The sequence below is a fragment of the Panicum virgatum genome, chromosome 4K (genome assembly GCF_016808335.1).
Source record: "Panicum virgatum strain AP13 chromosome 4K, P.virgatum_v5, whole genome shotgun sequence".
NCBI classification, from domain to species: Eukaryota; Viridiplantae; Streptophyta; class Magnoliopsida; order Poales; family Poaceae; genus Panicum; species Panicum virgatum.
In genome coordinates, this window is record NC_053139.1 from 12236582 (window position 1) to 12258995 (window position 22414).

At 48.1% G+C, this 22414-nt stretch overlaps 2 protein-coding genes across 3 annotated transcripts; one reads left to right on the top strand and one right to left on the bottom strand.

Annotated features, from left to right (window-relative positions):
• The first annotated feature begins 845 nt into the window (after positions 1-845).
• LOC120703144 (nuclear receptor coactivator 7-like) lies at positions 846-5175 on the top strand. 2 transcript variants are annotated; one of them, XM_039987160.1, is made up of 8 exons: positions 847-1217; positions 2351-2856; positions 2951-3023; positions 3814-3894; positions 3981-4044; positions 4409-4496; positions 4642-4726; positions 4829-5175. In XM_039987160.1, the coding sequence occupies exons 1-8, from the start codon at positions 1098-1100 to the stop codon at positions 4910-4912; spliced, it is 1101 nt and encodes a 366-aa protein (XP_039843094.1). In that variant the 5' UTR covers positions 847-1097; the 3' UTR covers positions 4913-5175. The 2 variants fall into 2 exon arrangements, 1 of the variants encoding a protein (XP_039843094.1); XR_005686813.1 differs by lacking the exon at positions 4409-4496 and having other exon boundaries at positions 846-1217.
• A 15204-nt stretch (positions 5176-20379) lies between these two features.
• On the bottom strand, positions 20380-21951 carry LOC120703145 (transcription factor MYB93-like). Its single transcript, XM_039987161.1, has 3 exons — positions 21549-21951; positions 21339-21468; positions 20380-21269 (listed from the first exon to the last, which is right to left on the bottom strand). The coding sequence occupies exons 1-3, from the start codon at positions 21796-21798 to the stop codon at positions 20570-20572; spliced, it is 1080 nt and encodes a 359-aa protein (XP_039843095.1). The 5' UTR covers positions 21799-21951; the 3' UTR covers positions 20380-20569.
• Between the last annotated feature and the right edge of the window lie 463 nt (positions 21952-22414).

The window sequence follows — 22414 nt, forward strand, 5'->3', positions numbered from 1 at the left end:
CGGCGGCGCAGTGGGGAAGAAAGGCGTCGGCGGCGGCGGGATAGTGAGAGGGAGGAGAGTGGGAGTGGTCAACGGCCGGACCGGGGGTCACGGGCACATGAACAAAGGGGCGGGAGCAGAAACGACATTTCGCCTCGCCTTGCTGATCGGGCGCCAATGTGGCCTGCCGCCGTGTCCTGCCACGTAGGCAAAAATAGTAAAAACGTAAGATTTCCAGCTACAGTAGTGCTAAATCTGTAGGAGTCCGTTTAAGAGTACTAAATCAGCGAGTGACCTTTCTTGTAATGGTAAAAATGTAAAAAACCTGTAGGGGAGGAGGGGCCCGAAGGAAATGGTGGGCGACCGGACGATGGGTTTAAGGAAGGTGGTAGACGCGGCCGTGTAAAGCGTAATAATTATTCGAAATTTAAATTTTTGAAAGGGGAATTCAATTATTAGCATTAGTGATCGGATCTTATCTGGATCAATGTTGTTGAATGTATGGAAAACAGAGGACCTGCGTCCTGGAAGGATCTGTCAAGGCTGGAGCCATCTTTACCGATGGAAATGAGTAATTACTGAGTTGAGGTAGTTTGCTGGATTGGTAGATTGCATACAGCTCAATTCCTGATCGATGTCAGAGCGTGCATTGTTTGGTGGATTGCAGAAGCTATCACTCGGTACACCTCGTCTCGCCGGAAGAGCGAACCCGGCCGGACCGGAGGCCCCCAGTTGCGCACGGCAGGATCCGTGCGGCACGAGGGCACGACACGTCCCGCCTCCCATCCCATCCGCAGCCGCGCGCCGCCACGGCAAAAGGTCAGAGCACTGTTCGTATCGTGCCGTCCCTTGCCACGGGATCCCCCCCTCCCCCCCACCCACGGGCACAGGCGCACAGCGCGCGCGGCGAGCTCTGCGCTTCCACTAGCCCCCTCTCTCCACCGATCTCTCACCCAAGCACCCAACCGCCCCGCACTCGAACTCGAACTCGAACGCCCTCGAGGCTCGGCTTGGTTCCGGCAACGTCGGAGGAGCACGGGGATGGCGATCGGGCTCCCCTCGCCCGCCTTCCTCACCTGAACCCTTGATCCCACCAGCGCGGCGCGAGGGGCGCGGGCATGGGGTACCTGCCGGCCCTGGGCGGGAAGGCGGCGCACCTGGTGTCCGACCTCGCCACCGTCATCCTCAACCCCGTCTCCGAGCGGGAGCGCCAGCGGCACCACGCATCCCACCTCCCGGTGAGCTCCTCCTGCGCCGCCTCCTCATTTTCCCCCTTCCTTCCCCACCTTCGCCCCGAAGGCCGATCGCTCTGCTCCGCAAATCCCGTTTCATTTCTGCGCCCTGCTGTTCCCGATCCGAGCAATTGGCTATTAGGGTGATGCGACTAGAGATTTTAGTGTAGCGTCGGCTTTTATATTCCGTCGACCGTGCTGTTTTTTGCTGGGTTTTGTTTGGCCTCTTGGGGGGGGGGGGGGTTAGGGTATCCTCGCGGCGGTCCTGCTAATTGGGAGCCGAGAGATGTGATATGAGTAGTGTTAATTCATCGGGATCTTATCCTAGTGGATTTATGGAGCGCCCGAGTGTGATAAAAGCCTCTATGGATATTACTTTGCTGGTAGAGCCAAATTATGGACCCAATTGCACTGGGGTAGCACCAAACCAGGAAGATGGTACACACTTAGCCAATACTCAGATTTCGATTAGGCTCTAATTCTCCCCTTCTATGCTTGAGAAAATGGGTATTGAAGAAATATATCCAAAATGTTCGCCTAATTAAGTTTCTGCACAGGATAGCAGTTTAGGCTTCTTTGTTTTTAATTTATTTCTCTGTTTTTTTAGTCCTGAGGACGAATCCCACTCCATATGCATTGCAAAATAGGAAAAAAAAGACAAAGTATCTACTATCGCTCTCATGACATTAGTACATTACAGAACCAGGTGAACACCTTCTCAGATTTGCCATCAGGTCTTATAAACCAGCAAACTTTGACATTCGTTTCATAGAAGTCACTTTTACCCAACTTGCTTGGGGCCAAAAGGCTTTGTTCTTGCTGTTGCTGTAAGCTGCTTTTACTTTTGTGCATGCAATTTTGGAGATAAGTAACATCCAGGGTAATGACAGACTGAAAAGTGGTAAATCCAAGTGTCTACAAGTGTCTTGTGATACATTATTACTGTTATATGGTGTAATTGTTTGCAATTTTGCATAGAGAAAAAGTTTGAATGTTACCTCCATGAAAGGAAAGAGCCTGTAGCTGGAAATACTGATGGGTTGTGTAGCTTCTGAATAATTGGCAAAATGGCAATTACTGTCAACCATTCCATTGACCAATCCATGGTTTTGAAAGCTTAATGTTTCTTTCTCTCTTAGGAAGCTGCTGAAGGAAAAGACACACTATTTGGTGATGAAGATTCTGACAAAAATTCCGAGACTCCTGATGGTCCTGACACATCTTCCTTCAGAGCATTTCTGATGTCATTTGTATCATCCACAACCTCCAGCAAGGATTCAATGGAGACCATACCTGAGCATAATCTAGACGTGGAATATCCAACTTTAACACCTGTTGGAAAGGCAAGCAGTGTGAGAAAGGGCTTGCTCAGTAGAGGGAAGCATTCCATTGGAAGGATTATTAGCAAGGCAGGACTCAGTAATTTCAGACAGAAACCCACCTACAGCATTGATGGTGAATTCACAGGTCAAACAGAATCAGTTGCACCTAGGTTTGAGATGAAGGGATCAAAGGAATTGGCTTTGCATGAGAAGTTGCCAGCTATGTCCGAGCCATCTGTTCTGTTGTCAGAAATGATGCGATCTGTTCTTTATTCATCTCTTCCTGTTCTTGTTCAAGGAAGGAACTGGATGTTGGTTTACAGGTTCAAAACATTTATGCAACATAAATTTGGTGCTGTTCATTGCCATCTTTACAATATACTCAATTTTCTTATGTCTATGTTCACACTTCTGCAGTACCTGGAGACATGGAATATCTTTGTCCACTCTGTATAGAAGGAGCAGGCTTTGTGCTGGCTACTCACTTCTGGTATGCTACATACTCTCATTTTTATATGGTGCTTGTCTGTTATCCTTACATTTCAGGAAATATAATTGCTCAATTTATCACTTTCTACCATTGCATGATGAAATATTACCACTCTACTCTGGTATGGTGTATACAAGTATTGCTGCTAATTTTTGTGCAATAGGATGCAGTGTCATGTCAATGCAGTATTCTACAAAAATAGAAGCACTGTCACTCTGATCATATGAGGTCATACCCTATGATATCATTTCACATCACCAGAGGTTTTCCATATATTTGCAACACTTTTCTATAAAGTGGACATGCTAGGTTTCAATTGAAGACCTTAATATCACAAGTTTCTTGGTATAACATTTCATCTGCCAACAGATAGTTAAAATTTTGTACTTATATATTCAGATATGTTTAGTGTTGAATCTGGAATTATCATCTAGTTCTGCAATTATGTATTGTTCTTTCTTCTATGCATCCATATAAACTGTTGATTGTCCAATTCTTTTCTTCAGTTGTTGTGCTGATTGGATTTTTCCTTGTAAAGTTTGCCAAAATAAACATATATCCCCCATCAGCACCTTGATTTTCCGTACTTATATCATCCGAACTAATTTCTATGGGATCCCTTATTCTATTCACAACTGTGCCACTGGATTTGATCGTAGATACAGAGATAAGTTTTTAAGGAAAAAAAACTTATGATTACAAGGTGGGGCACCATTTAGGCACGATGTTTTAGTTGTACAGTTTAGTTACTCATGCCCACATGATAATATGTTCTGTACTGCTATCACAGATAGTTGGGGATCGAAGGGGAGCAGTTTTTGGTGGTTTGGTTGAGGCCCCACTGCAGCCTATCATAAAGAGGAAATATCAGGTTTGATACACATGCTGCTGCTGATTTATGGATGCCTATTTTAGTATTTTACATTACACTGATTGTACTTGCATCTATTCTTTCAGGGGACTAATGAATGCTTTGTGTTCACCAATGTAGAAGGCCGTCCTGTTATATGCCGTCCAACAGGTAATTTGTGTTTTCTAAGTTTGCAGGATCTTTTTGCTGTGCATTGATTTCCTACACTTCTGAGTTCTGGACTACTAGCTGTGCTATCAGAAATAAGATATCCCTGTTCCTTGTCCTAAATGCCTAGTTCTGTGATGCTGACATCTTTAACCAAAGTGTTCGTGTATCCATGATAATCTGTGTTGCCTAGTTCTGGAATGCTAACATCTTTAACCAAAATGTTCACGTATCCAGATAATCAGTTTTGCTTTAAAGATAGTGGTGATACTGTTATTTGCCTGGTGTTAGGAAACATCATATTAGTGAATATCAAAGATTTTTCCTAATTTCTTTCTTTGTACCTCTTTCAAACTTTGAACTGCAGGTGCTAATAACTATTTTACATTTTGCTCAAATGATTATTTGGCAATGGGAGGTGGTGGTCACTTCGCCCTTTATCTCGATGGAGACCTGTAATCTCTGTCCTTCCCTAGCATCATGTGACATACATTCCTAGTTTCCATGTCTTTTAGGCACAAGCACAGTTTTCATGCTTTTCATCTTATTTTCTCCAACGCCTCTCTTATTTTTTGCTGTGTGCTCTGTGGATCTCTGCAGACTGAATGGTTCTAGTTCCACCTCAGAGACTTTTAACAACCCATGCTTATCCCATACCCAGGAATTCAAAATCAAAGATGTCGAGGTACACAATCAAGACTACAAAAATATTCTGCATATGTTTCAGTTTTCATCATTTGCCACGACAAAACATGACAGCGAATTAACAATAATCTATCCAATATAGCTATGGGGCTTCGTCAATGCTTCAAAATATGAAGAGATGCTCACGATCTGCCGCACTGAAAAGCAAGGAGTTTGGAATCTGTGACCGTGCGGACTGCGGAGCTCACTGAGTTGTTGATGGTTGGTGCCAACCTATCTCCTGGTGTGGCCTGTACAGTTTTGTAGTACATAAAACGTATGTAGAACATGAAGAGGAGAGTTTCATATGGAATAGAAATGTGTAGAGCTTTGCCGTTCATGTTTGTAAATATTAACAGTAGAAGATGGTAGTGTGTAGTACTACTATATGGTAAAAACAATTTACTTTCATCTGCATTCGAAATCGTATAAGATTGTCGTTTATAGTAACTGTTCTACAAACTGCGTTTGAAGAAACTATCTTGGTGATCCTTTTTATCGATCAGGAGCGGCTGTGTGGCTGCACATCGGGAGGGAGCAGTGGCTGCACATGCAACTGTAGATGGCTTCCGGGACACACATGGCCATGCAAGCCATCGCAGCGCTACCTGAAGGCCCAGATCTCGACCACAATCGCCGCCCTCCTTGTCTCCTTGAAGCGGCACCACCGGACGAAGTCGAGATACCCCTTCCCAGATGGCCCCGAAGGCCTTTTTTTTCAATTTATATTTAAAAAAATTAAAATTTCAAAAATATATAACCGTTCCAAGAAATTTCAAAAATACCCCTTGTCGCCCATGGGGAGGGCGATAGGCCCTCTATCGCTCAAGCAGGGGGCGACTGGCCTGTTTTGTAAAAAAAAATTACAAACAGGTCCCCAAACGGCCGCGGCGCGGGGGGGGGGGGGGGGGTCGCTCCCCCAATGGGCGACAGGGTTGGGTAATGGATCCAACACCATCTCTATCGTACCATCCGCTAATGGATCCAACTTCTTACTGATTAAAAGATGTGTCATGATATCAAGTATTATACTAAATTTTTCTTCGGTCCATGAAAATCCTACAGAATTGGAGGCAGCCATTGCCTTATGCTGTAATATCAATAAGATATTGTCATTATAAATTTACAATTCTATATTTTACTATCCAAAAATTAATTATATCCTCGAACTCGTACTTAAATTGTTCTACTATAGCACTAATTATATTAAATTGCTACACAATATCAATGGATTCAAATATATTTACCTGCTGATCATAAGTGCGTAATCCCGCAGGACTTCGCCGCTTCCTTTTTCCTCACCCCTCTCTTTTTTTCAGAATTTTTGGTGGAAGTTCCTCTCTTTTTTTCCTGGATTTTTGGTTGAATTTTTAGGCTCAAATGAGGAGGAAATGGGGGTGGGGGGCTTATATAGAGGGGCGACATGCCCCCCTGTCGTCCGGGGGGGCGACCGGGCCCCTGTCGCCCGTTGGGGGGCCCGTCGCCGAGCCCCGCGCCTCGACCGTTGGGGGACCTATTTGTAAATTTATTTTTACAAAAAAGCCTGTCGCCCCTGTCTGGGCGACAGGGGCCCTCCCCATGGGTGACAGGACTCATGAGCGATAGGAGGGTATTTTTGAAATTTTTTGGAACGGCCATATATACAACTCCCGAAGGCACGGCGGCTCTTCCCGGCTGCCGGCCAGTCTGCCAGCGCTCCCTGGGGCTGGGCCGGCCCGGCGACGGCGTCTGCTACGGGCTCGGCGTTGGCCGGTGCCACGCACGGAGACGCCATGGCGCTGGAGCCGGCCAACGGGCTTTCCGGCTGGCTGGTATTCACTGGGCCATTTTGGGCATTAGGCCGAAAGTACAAAGCCCATCGTGCCCGCGGCATCGTGGACCATTCCGGACCCATATTAGCAGGCCCAGCTGTTACAACAACCGAACCGAAGCGCCGGACCCGGCTCGCCGCCCACCTCGCGCCGCGTCGAGCGGAGGCGTTCCGGCGGCGTGGCTCCCGGAGTTGGTCCCGTAAAGGGCTTCACGGAGCAGCTCGCGTGGGGGTGTGCGGAGAAGAAGCAGCAGGAGACGAAGGGGAACAGGGGATGCAGCCACGAGCAAGCGCAGGACGCGCCGGGGGACCTTGATGGCGCCCTCTCCTTCGCCGCCGCGACCGCTGCGCGCGCCAGGCTTTCCACCACTGCGATCTCTTCCTGGTACGCGAGAGGTTACGTGCATTCGTGGTCTTCGTAATTAATTCGATTGTTTTTTTCGGGTTTGTGAATTGTGATGTAAATTAGGATTGCTTGCGAGACTAGGGCTATTATGCTGACATCACTGAATGTCATGGTCATCAGTACACTATGGAATTGGATTAAAAAAAAGGAAACTGGGCAATTTCTGCCCACAAGTGATGTGATCAGTCAAATCCTTTGGGTAATTTACACCAAAATCATGATGTTTTGAGATTTTTATCAAGCACAAAAGACCAGAGAGAGAAGGAAAGCTACTACATAGGTTTCATATGAACTACGAGTCTGTAACCATCCATCTTCTCACATGAGCAGTCTTCTACTGTGAATTTTAGGTGTTGCGAATCGCAATAGTATCTGTAACTATTGTTGAACCTATATTCATTCTCTTTATCAGTGGCATAGGAAACTTCATGCCCTAACCAACGTACGTTGAATATGTTTTCATCCTATCACGACCCAAACTTGTTAAACATGATTATCATAGTAACAAAATCATCATGAGCATCGTTAAGGCATAATGGAGCATCATGTGCATGTGTGATTTGATTTAAATTCAATTGTCTGTATGTTTGAATATGTGCGTATGAAGGAAGTTCAAAGTATTCTATGCAACTTGGCCTCCAAAAATTTTATTTAAATACTAGATTTCAAATGTTGAATTTAAAATATTTTTGTAGGATTTTATGACCTTTGAATCGAGCCACAAAATTCTTGGAAAATTCAAAAACTGCTGATTTGTTCTTTTTGCTGTGACCAATCTGCAAAAGTTTTTCGAGTGATTCTTGTTGGAAAATGTTTTTGGTGATTTTATCTTCCCAGTAAAATTTTCATAAATTTTTTAGCTCGGGAACATCCTGGTTTTGAATGTGGAACTTCAACCGATTCTTTTCCTCACCCGGGCCCACAAGTCAGCCACCCGTTCCCCCTTCTCCCGCGCTCCCTGCTCGACGGTTGGGCAGCCGGGGCGGCGGCGCCATGACAGCGCCTTCCTGTTGGCACACGGAAGCTGAGACACTGCAGAGCCCATCCGCCAGCTCGCCCTCCCCTCCTCTTTAAATCCCGGCGGCCCCTAGTGCCTAAACCCTAGCTCCAGTTTTCCCCTTCCACCAGTGTAGCCACGCCTCCATTGTTGCCTCCTGGAGCTCCGTTGCCGGCCTCGATTCATCATCTCCGGTGAGCCCCTCCTCGATTCCTTATGTGGGGAGCATCCCCTCGTCGACCTCGCTCGATTCCGCCCTTAACCCGGCCAAATCCCCCTCCCTGCAGGGTCGCCGGCGTCGCCCTCCTTCTGCCGCTGCCATTCGTCGTCGCGTTGCCCCGTCGCTGCCACTCCCCTCCGTCCAAGCCTTGGGTGAGCTTCGCCTCGCTTGGGACCGCGCCATGCGCGCGCTCCCTCCGCCTCGCCAGCCCTGCCTCGCCTCGCCGCCGCTCGCTGTCGCTGCCATCGCCACGCGCGACGTGTGCGCGCGTGGGCTGTGCCCCGCCTGGCGCCATGGCCACGCCCACGCGTGGGTCAAGGCACGTGCCTTGCCTTGACCCGGCCTGGGTGAGCTGCCTGCCCGTGGGCCCCTCCTGTCGGCCTCTGGGCTGGCCGGTGTGGGTGGATCTAGCATTTTGAGCTTGTTTTGTGATGTTTTATTTGTCTTCAAATTTGTAAAATGTGTGTAAATTCGTGTATAGCTCCGAAAAATATGAAACTTGTTTTTGTTGGTTTTGTAATGCTCAGATCTACCCAGGAAAATGTTGCTTTGCATGTTATCTTGTTGTAGATTTATTTATGATTTAATGTTGCAAAAGTAAGTTGAATGCTTAGTTAATTGTGTATTGCTCTAAAAATGCCAAACTAAATTTTGTTAGATTCCTTGTGAAATGCTCTTTCCATTAGTACGACTTTAATGTTTCCCTGCTGGTTGTTAAGGTTTTAGTGTGATTTCTTATGCTCTGTCTGAAAATAGTTTAATGTAGAACTTTTTGCTGGAAAGTGATAAAATGGTGAAACCAATTTTGTTAGCTTTGTATTCATGGCTAGTATCTGTGGTAATTTTCATAGATTTGTTCAGTTAAGTTTGCATGCCTTTTCTGAATTAACTTGTTTAGGGTAGCTGAAAGTGGCCATACTCATAAGTAATTGCAGAAAAATGATTTTGCTGCAAATCCAAGTGTTATGGGTTCCTAGTAATGTTCTCTGCATGCTCAATTTAATTTATGATGTATGCTTGCTGTGTAGGCCAAGTTTCTTAATTCTTGCTCTAGTTTCTCGCTCGCATGTTCAATAGTAATCGGTTGCCATCGCATGCATTATGTTTGTGCATCATCACATGTGTGCCATCCATTCTTTATGTCATATCACTCTTGCATAATCCATGGCATCACACTAATGCATACATCTCATTCATGCATTATAGTGACCGAAACGCCAGAGAACGAGACCGTTAAGCCCGAGCCCGGTGTTGAGTTCCTTGTTGAGCCGGAAGAAAACCATGGCAAGCAGCTAAGCATGATCCCTTCCAACTATTTAAATTGATGCAATTTAGTTATCTCATCGGGTATTTATGGTTATATATAGTATGTTTATTATTGCATTCTTTTACCTACTTGTATGTATTTACCTTCCCTTGCTTATTTATCCTTGTCCTTGTCACTTGTTAGTTAACGAATTACTTAACTTGATTAGATGCTTAGCCATGCTTAGAGTACTTTACCACTTGATAGGAAAGGTTGGTCAAGAGTCATCACACTTATCCGGTTATCCTTGATCGCACTTGTTCGACTTGAGTCATGTTGGTTTGGTAGAGTAGTTTCGTGGTCCTGGCGGAATGGTAGGGCCTAGAGAATGAAGTCACGGGCATAGTCCGCTCGGATTGATTAAGGACTGTACGTGGATGATGTTGGTTTTGAGCAACTTATCGTGCTACCACATATCTGAAATAATGAAAAGGATAAGCCAATTACCTTCATTGTCGTGGCCCTTGATGTGCGGTCCTAGATACGTGGCCAAGGGTGCTATGTAGAGAGGCTTAGGGGTGTCCCCGGTGGACCTAGGTGACTCTCCACGTAAGCTAGGCGTGAAGTTCAATGGTTGGGGCTTGTCGGGAATGGTTGTCGCGAGTACCCCCTCATCCAATGTGATCGGTTGGGTGAGACGCATGGTTCTTGCATCGTGTGGGTAAAGTAGTACACCCTTGCAAGGTTTAAATCAATTCGAGTTGCCGCGCTCTCGATTATGAGCAAGCTCTTTGTCCCATGAATTCTTCGTAGCAAGTATTGTCGTGGTGCTGCAAACCACAGCCGGGTGGCGGAAGGCACCCGCCCTAGCCCAGAGGGTGTGAACTCGGGGGTTAGCTAGTCTTAGTTCGATCTCACTCAAGAACGCGATGAACACAACTGGTTTAGAGTGGTTCGGGCCGCCGGAGCGTAATACCCTACGTCCACTGTGTGTTGTATTGCTTGCGCTCTCTAGCTGAGTCTTGAGAGAGTCTGAGGATCTGTGTTCTAGCGGGTGTGCTATCCCTTTTATATGTCCAAGGGGAGCACGTACACTGAGCGGGGCCCCGACATGTGGACCCGGCGATGTATTATAAACTACACTTTGGCCTTCAATGCCTCAGATCCGGAGATCTTGTCGTCGGCTTCCGTGCGTAGCTTCTGACCAGGGATGGTCTTGAGCTGTCCTGTCAGAGTAGAGTCTAGCCTCTGCAGCCGCGCGTCGAGGTCATGATGAAGCGCCGAACTACTGACTCAGTCCACTGTAGCAGTGTGCACTGTTGCTCCAGTCAGTAGCTGGTCATCATGACTCGTCGCGCATGCGCACGGCGTTGAGTCTTTAATGCTTGTCTTGGTAAATGACGAGCCGCGTCGGTAATTGGCGATCCATAGTGTGGACTGACAAAAGCTGCCCCGTGCCCAGAGGCAGCAGAGCCCACCTCAACCACTCGCACTTAATGCGGGTGGGTGAGGGAGCTTCCAGCGGAAGGCTTGCGGCCGCGCCCGCGTGACACGTGGTGGCTCCGGACCCCTCCCGAGCAGCTAGCTGAGCCGAGAGCTCACGGGGGTCCGGATAGGCACGTGAAGGTCCAGGACCCATCTACGGGAGTCCGGATGGCACGTGGAGGTCCCGGACCCACCTGCGGGGTCCGGATGGCACGTGGTGGTCCCGGACCCACCTGCGGGGGTCCGGGTCCGCGGCCACAGGTACTGAGTATTTCCACCTCTAGGACACGTGGTGACACCGGACCCGTCCCCGAGCGGGAAGCGGGTCCGGGACCGTTGGTCCGGTGAGATGGAGTCGGACCCCAGGGGTCCGGCTGCTCAGCTCCTTAGGGCGTAGTTATGGATAACTACGCGAGTCTTGGCACAGTAGGAGTGGGTACCCCAGTTGCAGGGTACCGACAGAGGCCCCCGGGCCCGCCTCGGGAGAGGCAACGAACCCGCAGGTGGGGCCACTACTGTGAGCAACTTGGCTGCTTCTGGCGCCCAGCGGTGCGCGCCGCAAGGGTCTTGCCCCGCGTCGTCCATCCTTTGGGTCACCTGCTGCATCATCACGTTTGGACCTGCACATGACTCAAGGTAGATGCTTAGTAGCGTGCCCACGGGTCCCGAATCCTGTTGGCTGTAATCCTTTGAGATAGACAGCTAGGTTCAGTGAACGGAGCTCAAGGGGCCGGCCTTTAGGTTAAGAGAAAGTCCGGACCTCCAGGTTCCCAGTCCTAGGTACTACGGCACTCATTCACAGGAGGTGGTGCGTGCAGGCTTAGGGTACGGAACCAGGCTAAGCGGCTACACGGCTCCGGACCTCCCCGGAGAATGAGTGCGCTTCCCTGAACCTGCAGGTTCCCAGGGGTCCGAACCCCTCTCTTCCATGAGGGGTCTCGAGCTAAGTCACTAACTAGCCAACTCAATTCGGACCACAATCACCGCACAAGAGTAAGAAGCCACGTGGGGGTTAGCGCAAACAGAATGCGTAGATCGAAATTGGAATGTAACATCCTTAGAGGCGAACTGAGAATAAACTTTTCCTTTATAACTAGATGTACATGAGATGTGCGATGTAAGCCAGAACACGGGTTTATGAGGCCGGAGCTGTCCGGACCTACGGGCCCCCAGTCTTAGGTACTACGGTACTCACCCTAGGGAGGTAGAGCATGCAGGCTTAGGGTACGGAACCAGGCTAAGCGGCTACACGGCTCCGGACCTCCCCGGAGGGTGAATACGCTTCCCTGAACCTGGTTCGCAGAGGTCCGGACCCCTCCACGGGGGAGGCTCACCGAACTGGACCACACGGAAGTACTACATAGTTACAAAGGAAAAGGTTTTATTCCCTGCTGGGCCTCTAAGAGTAGGACTTACAGAGATGTAGAGTCGGGGGTACGACCGGAGTCGGCTTTCCGCCGGAGAGAGCCACTAGAGCCGGCTTTCCGCCGGAGCGGGCTTGGTGCGACCGGAGTCGGCTTTCCGCCGGAGCGGCTTGGTGCGACCGGAGTCGGCTTTCCGCCGGAGCGAGCTTGGTGCGACCGGAGTCGGCTTTCCGCCGGAGCGGGCTTGGTGCGACCGGAGTCGGCTTTCCGCCGGAGCGGGCTTCCTCACATGAGTGAGGTATGCTGCGAGCTGGGATTTGTCGCTCCGCCGCTCGCAGCTTGTGAGGGGGCCCTTGACGGGCGCCCTGACTCTTGCCGACGTGCAGCGCGCGCCGCTGCCGACGGTGGCTGCTCCACGGGCACGGTTGCACCTGGCGCAGGAAGGCGAGAGGCGTGTGGTGCGGATGACGCCACACCCTCCGTCATCTCCAAATGTCGTCGTGGTGGGAGTGCTCAACCATCCGAGCCATGGAGATGAGCAAGAGATGAACTAAAACTAGCTAAAGCACCCCTACCTGGCGCGCCAAATGTCGTGGTGGGAGTGCTCAACCATCCGAGCCATGGAGATGAGCAAGAGATGAACTAAAACTAGCTAAAGCACCCCTACCTGGCGCGCCAAATGTCGTGGTGCTGCAAACCACAGCCGGGTGGCGGAAGGCACCCGCCCTAGCCCAGAGGATGTGAACTCGGGGGTTAGCTAGTCTTAGTTCGATCTCACTCAAGAACGCGATGAACACAACTGGTTTAGAGTGGTTCGGGCCGCCGGAGCGTAATACCCTACGTCCACTGTGTGTTGTATTGCTTGCGCTCTCTAGCTGAGTCTTGAGAGAGTCTGAGGATCTGTGTTCTAGCGGGTGTGCTCTCCCTTTTATATGTCCAAGGGGAGCACGTACACTGAGCGGGGCCCCGACATGTGGACCCGGCGATGTATTATAAACTACACTTTGGCCTTCAATGCCTCAGATCCGGAGATCTTGTCGTCGGCTTCCGTGCGTAGCTTCTGACCAGGGATGGTCTTGAGCTGTCTTGTCAGAGTAGAGTCTAGCCTCTGCAGCCGCGCGTCGAGGTCATGATGAAGCGCCGAACTACTGACTCAGTCCACTGTAGCAGTGTGCACTGTTGCTCCAGTCAGTAGCTGGTCATCATGACTCGTCGCGCATGCGCACGGCGCTGAGTCTTTAATGCTTGTCTTGGTAAATGACGAGCCGCGTCGGTAATTGGCGATCCATAGTGTGGACTGACAAAAGCTGCCCCGTGCCCAGAGGCAGCAGAGCCCACCTCAACCACTCGCACTTAATGCGGGTGGGTGAGGGAGCTTCCAGCGGAAGGCTTGCGGCCGCGCCCGCGTGACACGTGGTGGCTCCGGACCCCTCCCGAGCAGCTAGCTGAGCCGAGAGCTCACGGGGGTCCGGATAGGCACGTGAAGGTCCAGGACCCATCTACGGGAGTCCGGATGGCACGTGGAGGTCCCGGACCCACCTGCGGGGGTCCGGATGGCACGTGGAGGTCCCGGACCCACCTGCGGGGGTCCGGGTCCGCGGCCACAGGTACTGAGTATTTCCACCTCTAGGACACGTGGTGACACCGGACCCGTCCCCGAGCGGGAAGCGGGTCCGGGACCGTTGGTCCGGTGAGATGGAGTCGGACCCCAGGGGTCCGGCTGCTCAGCTCCTTAGGGCGTAGTTACGGATAACTACGCGAGTCTTGGCACAGTAGGAGTGGGTACCCCAGTTGCAGGGTACCGACAAGTATCATTTATGGTGGCATATGTTTCATGGCACTTCTATGGTCAATTACTTGGTTTAACTTTATTCAAATAAAACTTGAGTTGCGGGTTGGGCAAGAATAAATAATTTTGCTAGAAAGTTAGATGTTGGCTAGAGAGCTCATGCTTGCACAATAATCACTTAATCCTAAAGCCTCATCTTGAGCCTTTTGCATGATCCTTGTTTATTTAATTTGTGTAAGACTTGCGAGTGCCCTTTTGTACTCATGTTGCTTTCCAAACTAAGTTGGCCACTACTACCCCGCCGATCCTAGTGTGGGGGAGGAGTAGGTCCTTGTGATGGTGATGGCGCCCTTGGGCAAGACGCTGTTACTTTTGTTGCGTTTATTGTTTCCGCTGCGAGATGAGTTCTCGAGAGATCATGACAAACACTAAACTTTATTATTCATGTCTCTTTCATTTGAACCAAGCTTGAATTAGATTGTTGAATATTTTATTTTTAGATTTGGACCCTCCTATGTCGAACTTGTAATAATTTAATTGTTGTACTCCTTTATGTTTAAAATTGCTCTTTATGATCTTTTGGTGATATACCTTGTAAACGGCACGAGCGCTCAATTCTAGGCATGTGGCAAGCACGTACCGGGACTACCGGATTTGATGTCATTTTAGGCGAATGTCATGTTGGTCGATGGAGTTGTGTTAGCTCTAATTTAATGGTTGATGACCAGCGGTTTGCCTAATGCGGTGTCAAATTGGGCGGTTCTTACAACGGGTATCAGAGCCGAGGTTCTATGGAGTGAAGTTAAAACTTGCTTGGTGGGATGAGAGTAAATTAAAATTTGATTACTTGCGTTAATATTTACTTTTGTTAAAAATTTGAACTTAAGGTTTAATTGCTATCCTTCTTTCTTTCACTTAGAGCTTACTTCCTCCCTATTGCTTCACTCGTTTAATTAATTGTGCTTAACTCCTCTTGCCTTTATTGATAGATGCCTCCCACTTTGATCATGGCTACCCGTACGGAGGAGACTATCGGGTTCCCGGCGATCCTCAACGAGATGATGAGGCGCGCTCGCTACGCTTTTCGTCCCGAGTACGCGGTCTATGCTCGGGGCTATGGTGTGGGTTTGGTCGATTACGTGGCCACCCTTCACCTTGGACCAAGGATGGTGATAAGACCGCCGCCGCCCGATTTTGAAGCTTGGGGCACATCAATGGAGATGGCAATACAAGGGTTGGCTCGGAGTGCCATCGTCGTGCTTCGCCATGAACATCCGGAGCTTTGGGAGGAACCCTTCACCTACATCCCGGTGCGGGGTCTTGGGGATCCGATTGCCCATGTGGTTACCCCTCCGAATGGACCCTTCACCATGGAGAGATGCATGGCGGAGGTCGTCACTGCATATGAGATTGAAAACCGGAGCTTGGTGTGGGAATTGGAGGAGACAAAGAGGCACCTCGTCAATCTCCAAGTTCAAGTGGAGCCTTATATGAGGACGATGACATTGCCAAGGATGGTGCCCAATGCTTGGCCTCATAACACGCCAAAAGAAGCCCCTCCCCACCGTTGTCCGCATGTGGTGGGTGTGTGAGCCCAAGCAAGGCATGGGTACAACCCTATCTCCATGGGGTTGCACGTGCGCCGGATCCGTGTTGAGCCCACGACTTGCGAGTCCCTTTTGGGAGACATGGAGCGTCTCTCCGCATGAGTCATTTATCTAGTGTGAGGGGAAAAGATGCACATTGTTCCAAAGTGCTAGTAGGAAGGACTTAGCGCTTGTATCGTGGTGAGAGCGAGTGTTAAACGCTTAATCATGCTCATGTGAACTTGTTGGATGCTTATGGTTGTGTTGCCTTGACTTGGTGGTATTCATCTATGCTTAATATTTCCTAGTTGTTACTTAATTTGTGCAAGTTATAGAATCTTTATCTTGTTACATGCTTGCTGGAATTTAGTGTTAAGCTTGTGATCTTGTGTGTAACGAAATGAGGAGACGTCATGTTGCAACCATATCATGCATGTATGCACTTATACATGTCTAGTACTTATTAAAATAAATTGTGACAATTTTTCCTACTCTTTTGGTCTCTAAATCTGCACCTTATCAACTCAATGTGTTGCTGTCCAGATTTTCAAATCCCTCCATCTTGATGATTCATAGTGAATACAATACACCTTTCTGTTAGATAAAAATGATAATGCGTAGATAAAAATCCATCACATAATCGACACAAGATTAATAATTGGGTAACAAACTCTAAGAGAAAGGTGTATTGTATTCACTATGAATCATCAAGATGGAGGGATTCGAAAATCTGGACAGCAACACATTTAGTTGATTAGGTGCAGATTTAGAGACCAAAAGAGTAGGAAAAATTGTCACAATTTATTTTAATAAGTACTAGACATGTATAAGTGCATGCATGCATGATATGGGTGCAACATGACGTCTCCTCACTTCGTTACACACAAGATCACAAGCTTAACACTAAATTCCAGCAAGCATGTAACAAGATAAAGATGCTATAACTTGCACAAATTAAGCAACAACTAGGAAATATTAAGCATAGATGAATACCACCAAGTCAAGGCAACACAACCATAAGCATCCAACAAGTTCACATGAGCACGATTAAGCGTTTAACACTCGCTCTCACCACGATACAACCACATTGTCCAAGCGCTACGTCCTTCCTACTAGCACTTTGGAACAATGGGCATCCTTTCCCCTCACACTAGATAAACGACTCATGGGAGAGACGCTCCGGGTCTCCCAAAAGGGACTCGCGAGTCGTGGGCTCAACACGGACACGACGCACGTGCAACCCCATGGAGATAGGGTTGTACACATGCCTTGCTTGGACCCACACACCCACCACATGCGGACAACGGTGGGAAGGAGGGGCTTCTTCTTGTGGCATGTTTTGAGGCCAAGCATTGGGCACCGTCCTTGGCAATGTCATCGTCCTTATAGAAGGCTCCACTTGAACTTGGAGATTGACGAGGTGCCTCCTCGCCTCCTCCAATTCCCACACCAAGCTCCGGTTTTCAATCTCATATGCAGTGACGACCTCCGCCATGCATCTCTCTATGGTGAAGGGTCCATTCGGAGGTGTAACCACATGGGCAATCGGATCCCCAAGACCCCGCACCGGGATGTAGGTGAAGGGTTTCTCCCAAAGCTCAGGATGTTCATGGCGAAGCACGATGATGGCACTCCAAGCCACCTCTTGTATTGCCATCTCCATTGACGTGCCCCAAGCTTCAAAATCGGGCGGCGGCGGTCCTATCACCATCCTTGGTCCAAGGTGAAGGGTGGCCACGTATTTGACCAAACCCACGCCATAGCCCCGAGCGTAGACCGCACACTTGGGACGAAAAGCGTAGCGGGCACGCCTCATCATCTCGTTGAGGATCGTCGGGAACCCGATAGTCTCGTCCGTGCAGGTAGCCATGATCAAAGCGGGAGGCATCTATCAATAAAGGCAAGGGGAGTTAAGCACTATTAATTAAACGAGTGAAGCAATAGGGAGGAAGTAAGCTCCAAGTCAAAGAAAGAAGGATAACAATTAAACCTTAAGTTCAAATTTTTAACAAAAGTAAACTTTAATGCAAGTAATCACATTTTAATTTACTCTCATCCCATCAAGCAAGTTTTAACTTCACTCCATAAAACCTCGGCTCTGATACCCGTTGTAAGAACCGCCCAATTTGACACCGCTTTAGGCAAACAGCCGGTCATCAACCATTAAATTAGAGCTATCACAACTCCATCGACCAACATGACATTCGCCTAAAATGACATCAAACCCGGTAGTCCCGGTACGTGCTTGCCACATGCTCAGGATTGAGCGCTCGTACCGTTTACAACCAAAAGATCATAGAGAGCAATTTTAAACATAAAGGAGTACAACAATTAAATTATTACAAGTTCGACATAGGAGGTCCAAATCTGAAAATAAAAGGTTCAACAATCTAATTCAAGCTTGGTTCAAATGAAAGAGATATGAATAATAAAGTTTAGTGTTTGTCATGATCTCTCAAGAACTCATCTCGCAGCGGAAACGATAAATGCAACAAAAGCAACGGCGTCTTGCTTAAGGGTGCCATCACCATCACAAGGACCTACTCCTCCCCCACACTAGGATCAGCGGGGTATGTAGAAGTGGCCAAAAACAACCTCCGGCTCACCTGCAACTTAGTTTGAAAAGCAACATGAGTACAAAAGGGTACTCGCAAGTCTTACACAAATTAAATAAACAAGGATCATGCAAAAGGCTCAAGACGAGGCTTTAGGGTTAAGTGATTATTGCGCAAGCATGCGCTCTCTAGCCAACCTGCAGGGAAACATTAAAAAAAGTTATAGTAATGGAAAGAGAATTTCACAAGGAATCTAACAAAATTTAGTTTGGAATTTTTAGAGCAGTACACAATTAACTAAGCATTTAACTTTCTTTTGCAATACTAAATAATAAATAAATCTACAACAAGGTAACATGCAAAGCAACATTTTCCTAGATAGATCTAAGCATTACGAACCCAACAAAAACAAGTTTCATATTTTTTAGAGCTATACATGAATTTACACACATTTGACAAATTTGCAGACATATAAAACATCACAAAACAAGCCCAAAACGCTAGATCTACCCGCACCGGCCAGCCCACAGGCCGACAGGTAGGGGCCACGGGCAGCCAGCCCACCCAGGCCAGGTCAAGGCAAGGCGCGTGCCTTGACCCGCGCATGGGCACGGCCATGGCGCACGCGTCGCGCGCGGCGCCGGCGCCGGCGGCCAGCCGAGGCGAGGTGAGGCAGGGCCAGCGAGGCGAAGTGAGCACGCGCATGGCGCGGTCCCGAGCAAGGCGAAGCTCACCCGAGGCTTGGACGGAGGGGAGTGGCGGCGACAGGGCGGCGCGACAACTAATGGCGGCGGCGGAAGGACGGCGACACCGGCGACCCTGGAGGGAGGGGGATTCGGCCGGGTTAAGGGCGGAATCGAGCGAGGACGACAAGGGGATGCTCCCCGCGTGAGGAATAGAGGAGGGGCTCACCGGAGACGATGAATCGAGGCCGGCAACGGAGCTCCAGGAGGCGGCAATGGAGGCGGTGGCTACACTGTTGGAAGGGGAAAACTGGAGCTAGGTTTGGGCATTGGGGGCCGGCCGGCATTTAAAGAGGAAGGGAGGGCGAGCGGGTGGATGGGCGCTGCAGCGTCTCGGCTTCCGCACGCCAACGGGCGGGTGCTGCCATGGCGGCGCCGCCCCGGCTGCCCAACCAGTGAGCAGGGAGCGCGGGAGAAGGGGGAAGGGGTGGCTGACGTGTGGGTCCGGGTGAGGAAAAGAAACGGTTGAAGTTCCACATTCAAACCCAGGATGTTTCCGGGCTAAAAAAATTATGAAAAGTTTACTGGATGAAGATAAAATCACCAAAAATATTTTCCAACAAGAATCACTCGAGGAGAATGGTCACAGCAAAAAGAACAAATGAGCAGTTTTTGAATTTTCCAAGAATTTTGTGGCTCGATTCAAAGGTCAGAAAATCCTACAACAATATTTTAAATTCAAAATTTGAAATATATTATTTAAATAAAATTTTTGGAGGCCAAGTTGCATAGCAGAATTTGAACTTCCTTCATACGCACATATTCAAACATACACACATTTGAATTTAAATCAAACCACACATGCACATGATGCTCCATTATGCCTTAATGATGGTCATGATGATTTTGTTACTATGATAATCATGTTTAACAAGTTTGGGTCGTGACACATCCTAAATTGTATGACCTTTTAATGCTCAAATTGTTTTTCTTACTTGTAGCTGTCATTTCTAGGAGGAAAAGGGAGGGACTCTTACCTACCCATATGAAAGCATGTCATTTGAGATTAGTTTTTATGTTCACAGTAGACTACTAGATGATGTTTATTGTGAAACAAGGAGCATGGTGACAATGAGTGAAGAACAAAACATTAGTAGTGTGTGACATAAGTTGATTGATTTATGATCAGTACAGTTAAATTAATATTAGAGGTGACAGCAGTGTGTGTTTTGCTGTTCAGGTCCTTCCTACATTTCCTACCAGTTTCCTGTTAGCTGACATAGCAGTTTGAGACTTTAAGTCAATCCTCTAGAACATCAACCTGCATAAAGTACAAGTTTTTATGTACGTGTTACTTGTTGCACGCAAATTGTTATTGTCTAGAGTCTGCTATCAAATATTTATGACATTATATCAAAGTGGTGAGTGGTCCACTGAGCAATCAGGAGATACAGGACTAAAGTATGGTAGTTTAACAGGAGGAATGAAAAAGGCAAGTTAAGCCAAAGCATGCCGGATTTTTTATCAGTAACTTTTACATGTACTTTATATTTACAAGTATATATGTGTTGATTCATGCATCGAATTCTTTATGAATCAACAAATGCACGCATCAATTTAAGGAAAAAAAGAACGAAGTGGTAATAAACCTAAAATCTAAAAGGTGCAAGCCAAAGGGTATTGTACAACTGAAACTCAGGAATTCATTCAAATTCTCTCATGAGCTCTTCATCAAGAAGGATCTCTGACCAACTAGGTGATAGTGTACTGCTGGCACCGCATTTTGAGGTGCTGATAACATTGCAAGGGTTGGAGGCCGACATGTCCGTGAGTGGTGGTAATGAGTTCTCAGATAGCAACATGCTTTTCCGGCTACTGCTCCCTCCCTCAATATGGCACTGCTCGCTGCTGCTCACGTTGTTATCTGAACTCAGGTTGATGTTGCTAACTGGTTGGTCAAAGAAAGCGCTTGGCATTTGGCTGTGTGGCACCTGCCTGGCTACGTCTTCTCCGCCAGTACTCCCAAGAAGAGTTGAAGAAAACATATGCTGAGGGTTAAGGTGGCTGATCTGCTCAAGGTCAGCTGTGAGGCTACTAATTGTGGTGGGGTTGGCTGTAATGGATGCTGCAGTCTGAAACATTGTCTGCATGTACTGGTGATTGGCAGCCAGTGCCTCAGTCTGTGGCATTGTAATGTGGCCGTCCCACTGTTGCTGCTCAATGAGCTGGTGGAGATTGGCAAGCGCGATTAGTTGTGGGAGCGCTGCAAAGAAGTCTGTTCTTGGGCGGTGGGTCATTGGGTCGATACCCATCTGAATGAGCTTCTTCCTGAGGTGGGTGTTCCAGAAGTTCTTGATCTCGTTGTCTGTCCGTCCAGGGAGGTTTTTTGCAATTGCTGACCACCTGGGTTTGATTACAGATTAGTCAAAACACTTGACATGAGAAGTATGCTTTAGGTGCAGTTGTTAGTACTTGTTGCCCAGGATGGAATGGAGCTGGAGGATGGTTTGCTCTTCGTCTTTGGAGAACTTTCCTCTCTTGATGTCTGGCCTGAGGTAGTTTGTCCATCTTAGCCTACAGCTCTTGCCACATCTGTTCAGACCTGCAAGAAAAATACGCAAAACTAAGTTTTTGGCAGAAGTTGAGTGCACGAGATACAGAAATGTATAACAGTGGACGTACCAGCTAGTTCAGGTAGTGCCCTCCAACTTCCATGCCCATGCTTTTGGATATAGTTCATGAGCTTATCATCTTCCTCAAGGGTCCAGGGGCCCTTCTTGAGGCCCTTCTCGTCGCAACAAGGAGGCCTCCCCATTGATGGATTGTAGCAGGATAGGACAAATGCTAGAAGGTGGCGAGACAGGATCTGCCTCCCTCTCGATGTTTGGGCTTGTTGTATTTCAGATGACCGGGGTACCAGAGCATAGCTCATCCATATATAAAGGCTCCTTCCCTGTGTCCAAGAGGAAAAGCGATAGGCTGAACCAAAGTTATTTGAGCAGAGAACTCTGATCTGCCCGGTGCACCGTGCAAAATTGCATGCACATGATTTGGGAAAGGGACAGGGGTCTTGGTCTGAGCTGTGCTCATACTAAAACATATGGCCCTTGATTCTGTTGACTCGATAAGAGAACTTAATTAGAGTTCTGATTATTTAGGTGAGTGAGGTATGACCACACTGTGATGTGATGTAAACCTCAACTGCTTCGTGTAGCGTACTTGTCTTATATTTCTAGTTGTTTTCTGGTTTGTAATGTTGTGCGTGAATCTCTAGAAAATTTTGCATTCTTGACTTCTAAGCTTCCTCTATGTATCCTAGTTTGGTGTTTGGGGAAATGATAAAAAGAGGTCAGAAGGAACTAAGTGCAGGATCCATGTTCAGTGCAAGGAATTGAACAGCTAAGAAACTAAATGCTTACTAAGCATGCATGTTATAGACTTCATTCATATTAGCCAGTAGAACTAAATGTGTATTCCTGCTCTGCTTATTAACAGTTGCGGACATCAAATTCTAGAAACAGCAGAACGAACTTGCTGAATCACATCAA

Excerpts from the sequence above, each read along its gene's own strand:
- LOC120703145 (XM_039987161.1), bottom strand. The coding sequence starts at position 21,798 with ATGAGCTATGCTCTGGTACCCCGGTCATCTGAAATACAACAAGCCCAA. Across the intron at positions 21,469-21,548 it reads GGCACTACCTGAACTAGCTG|GTCTGAACAGATGTGGCAAG; the intron begins GTACGTCCACTG and ends TTTTTCTTGCAG. Across the intron at positions 21,270-21,338 it reads CATTCCATCCTGGGCAACAA|GTGGTCAGCAATTGCAAAAA; the intron begins GTACTAACAACT and ends AATCAAACCCAG.
- LOC120703144 (XM_039987160.1), top strand. The coding sequence starts at position 1,098 with ATGGGGTACCTGCCGGCCCTGGGCGGGAAGGCGGCGCACCTGGTGTCC. Across the intron at positions 1,218-2,350 it reads ACCACGCATCCCACCTCCCG|GAAGCTGCTGAAGGAAAAGA; the intron begins GTGAGCTCCTCC and ends TTTCTCTCTTAG. Across the intron at positions 4,045-4,408 it reads TGTTATATGCCGTCCAACAG|GTGCTAATAACTATTTTACA; the intron begins GTAATTTGTGTT and ends TTTGAACTGCAG.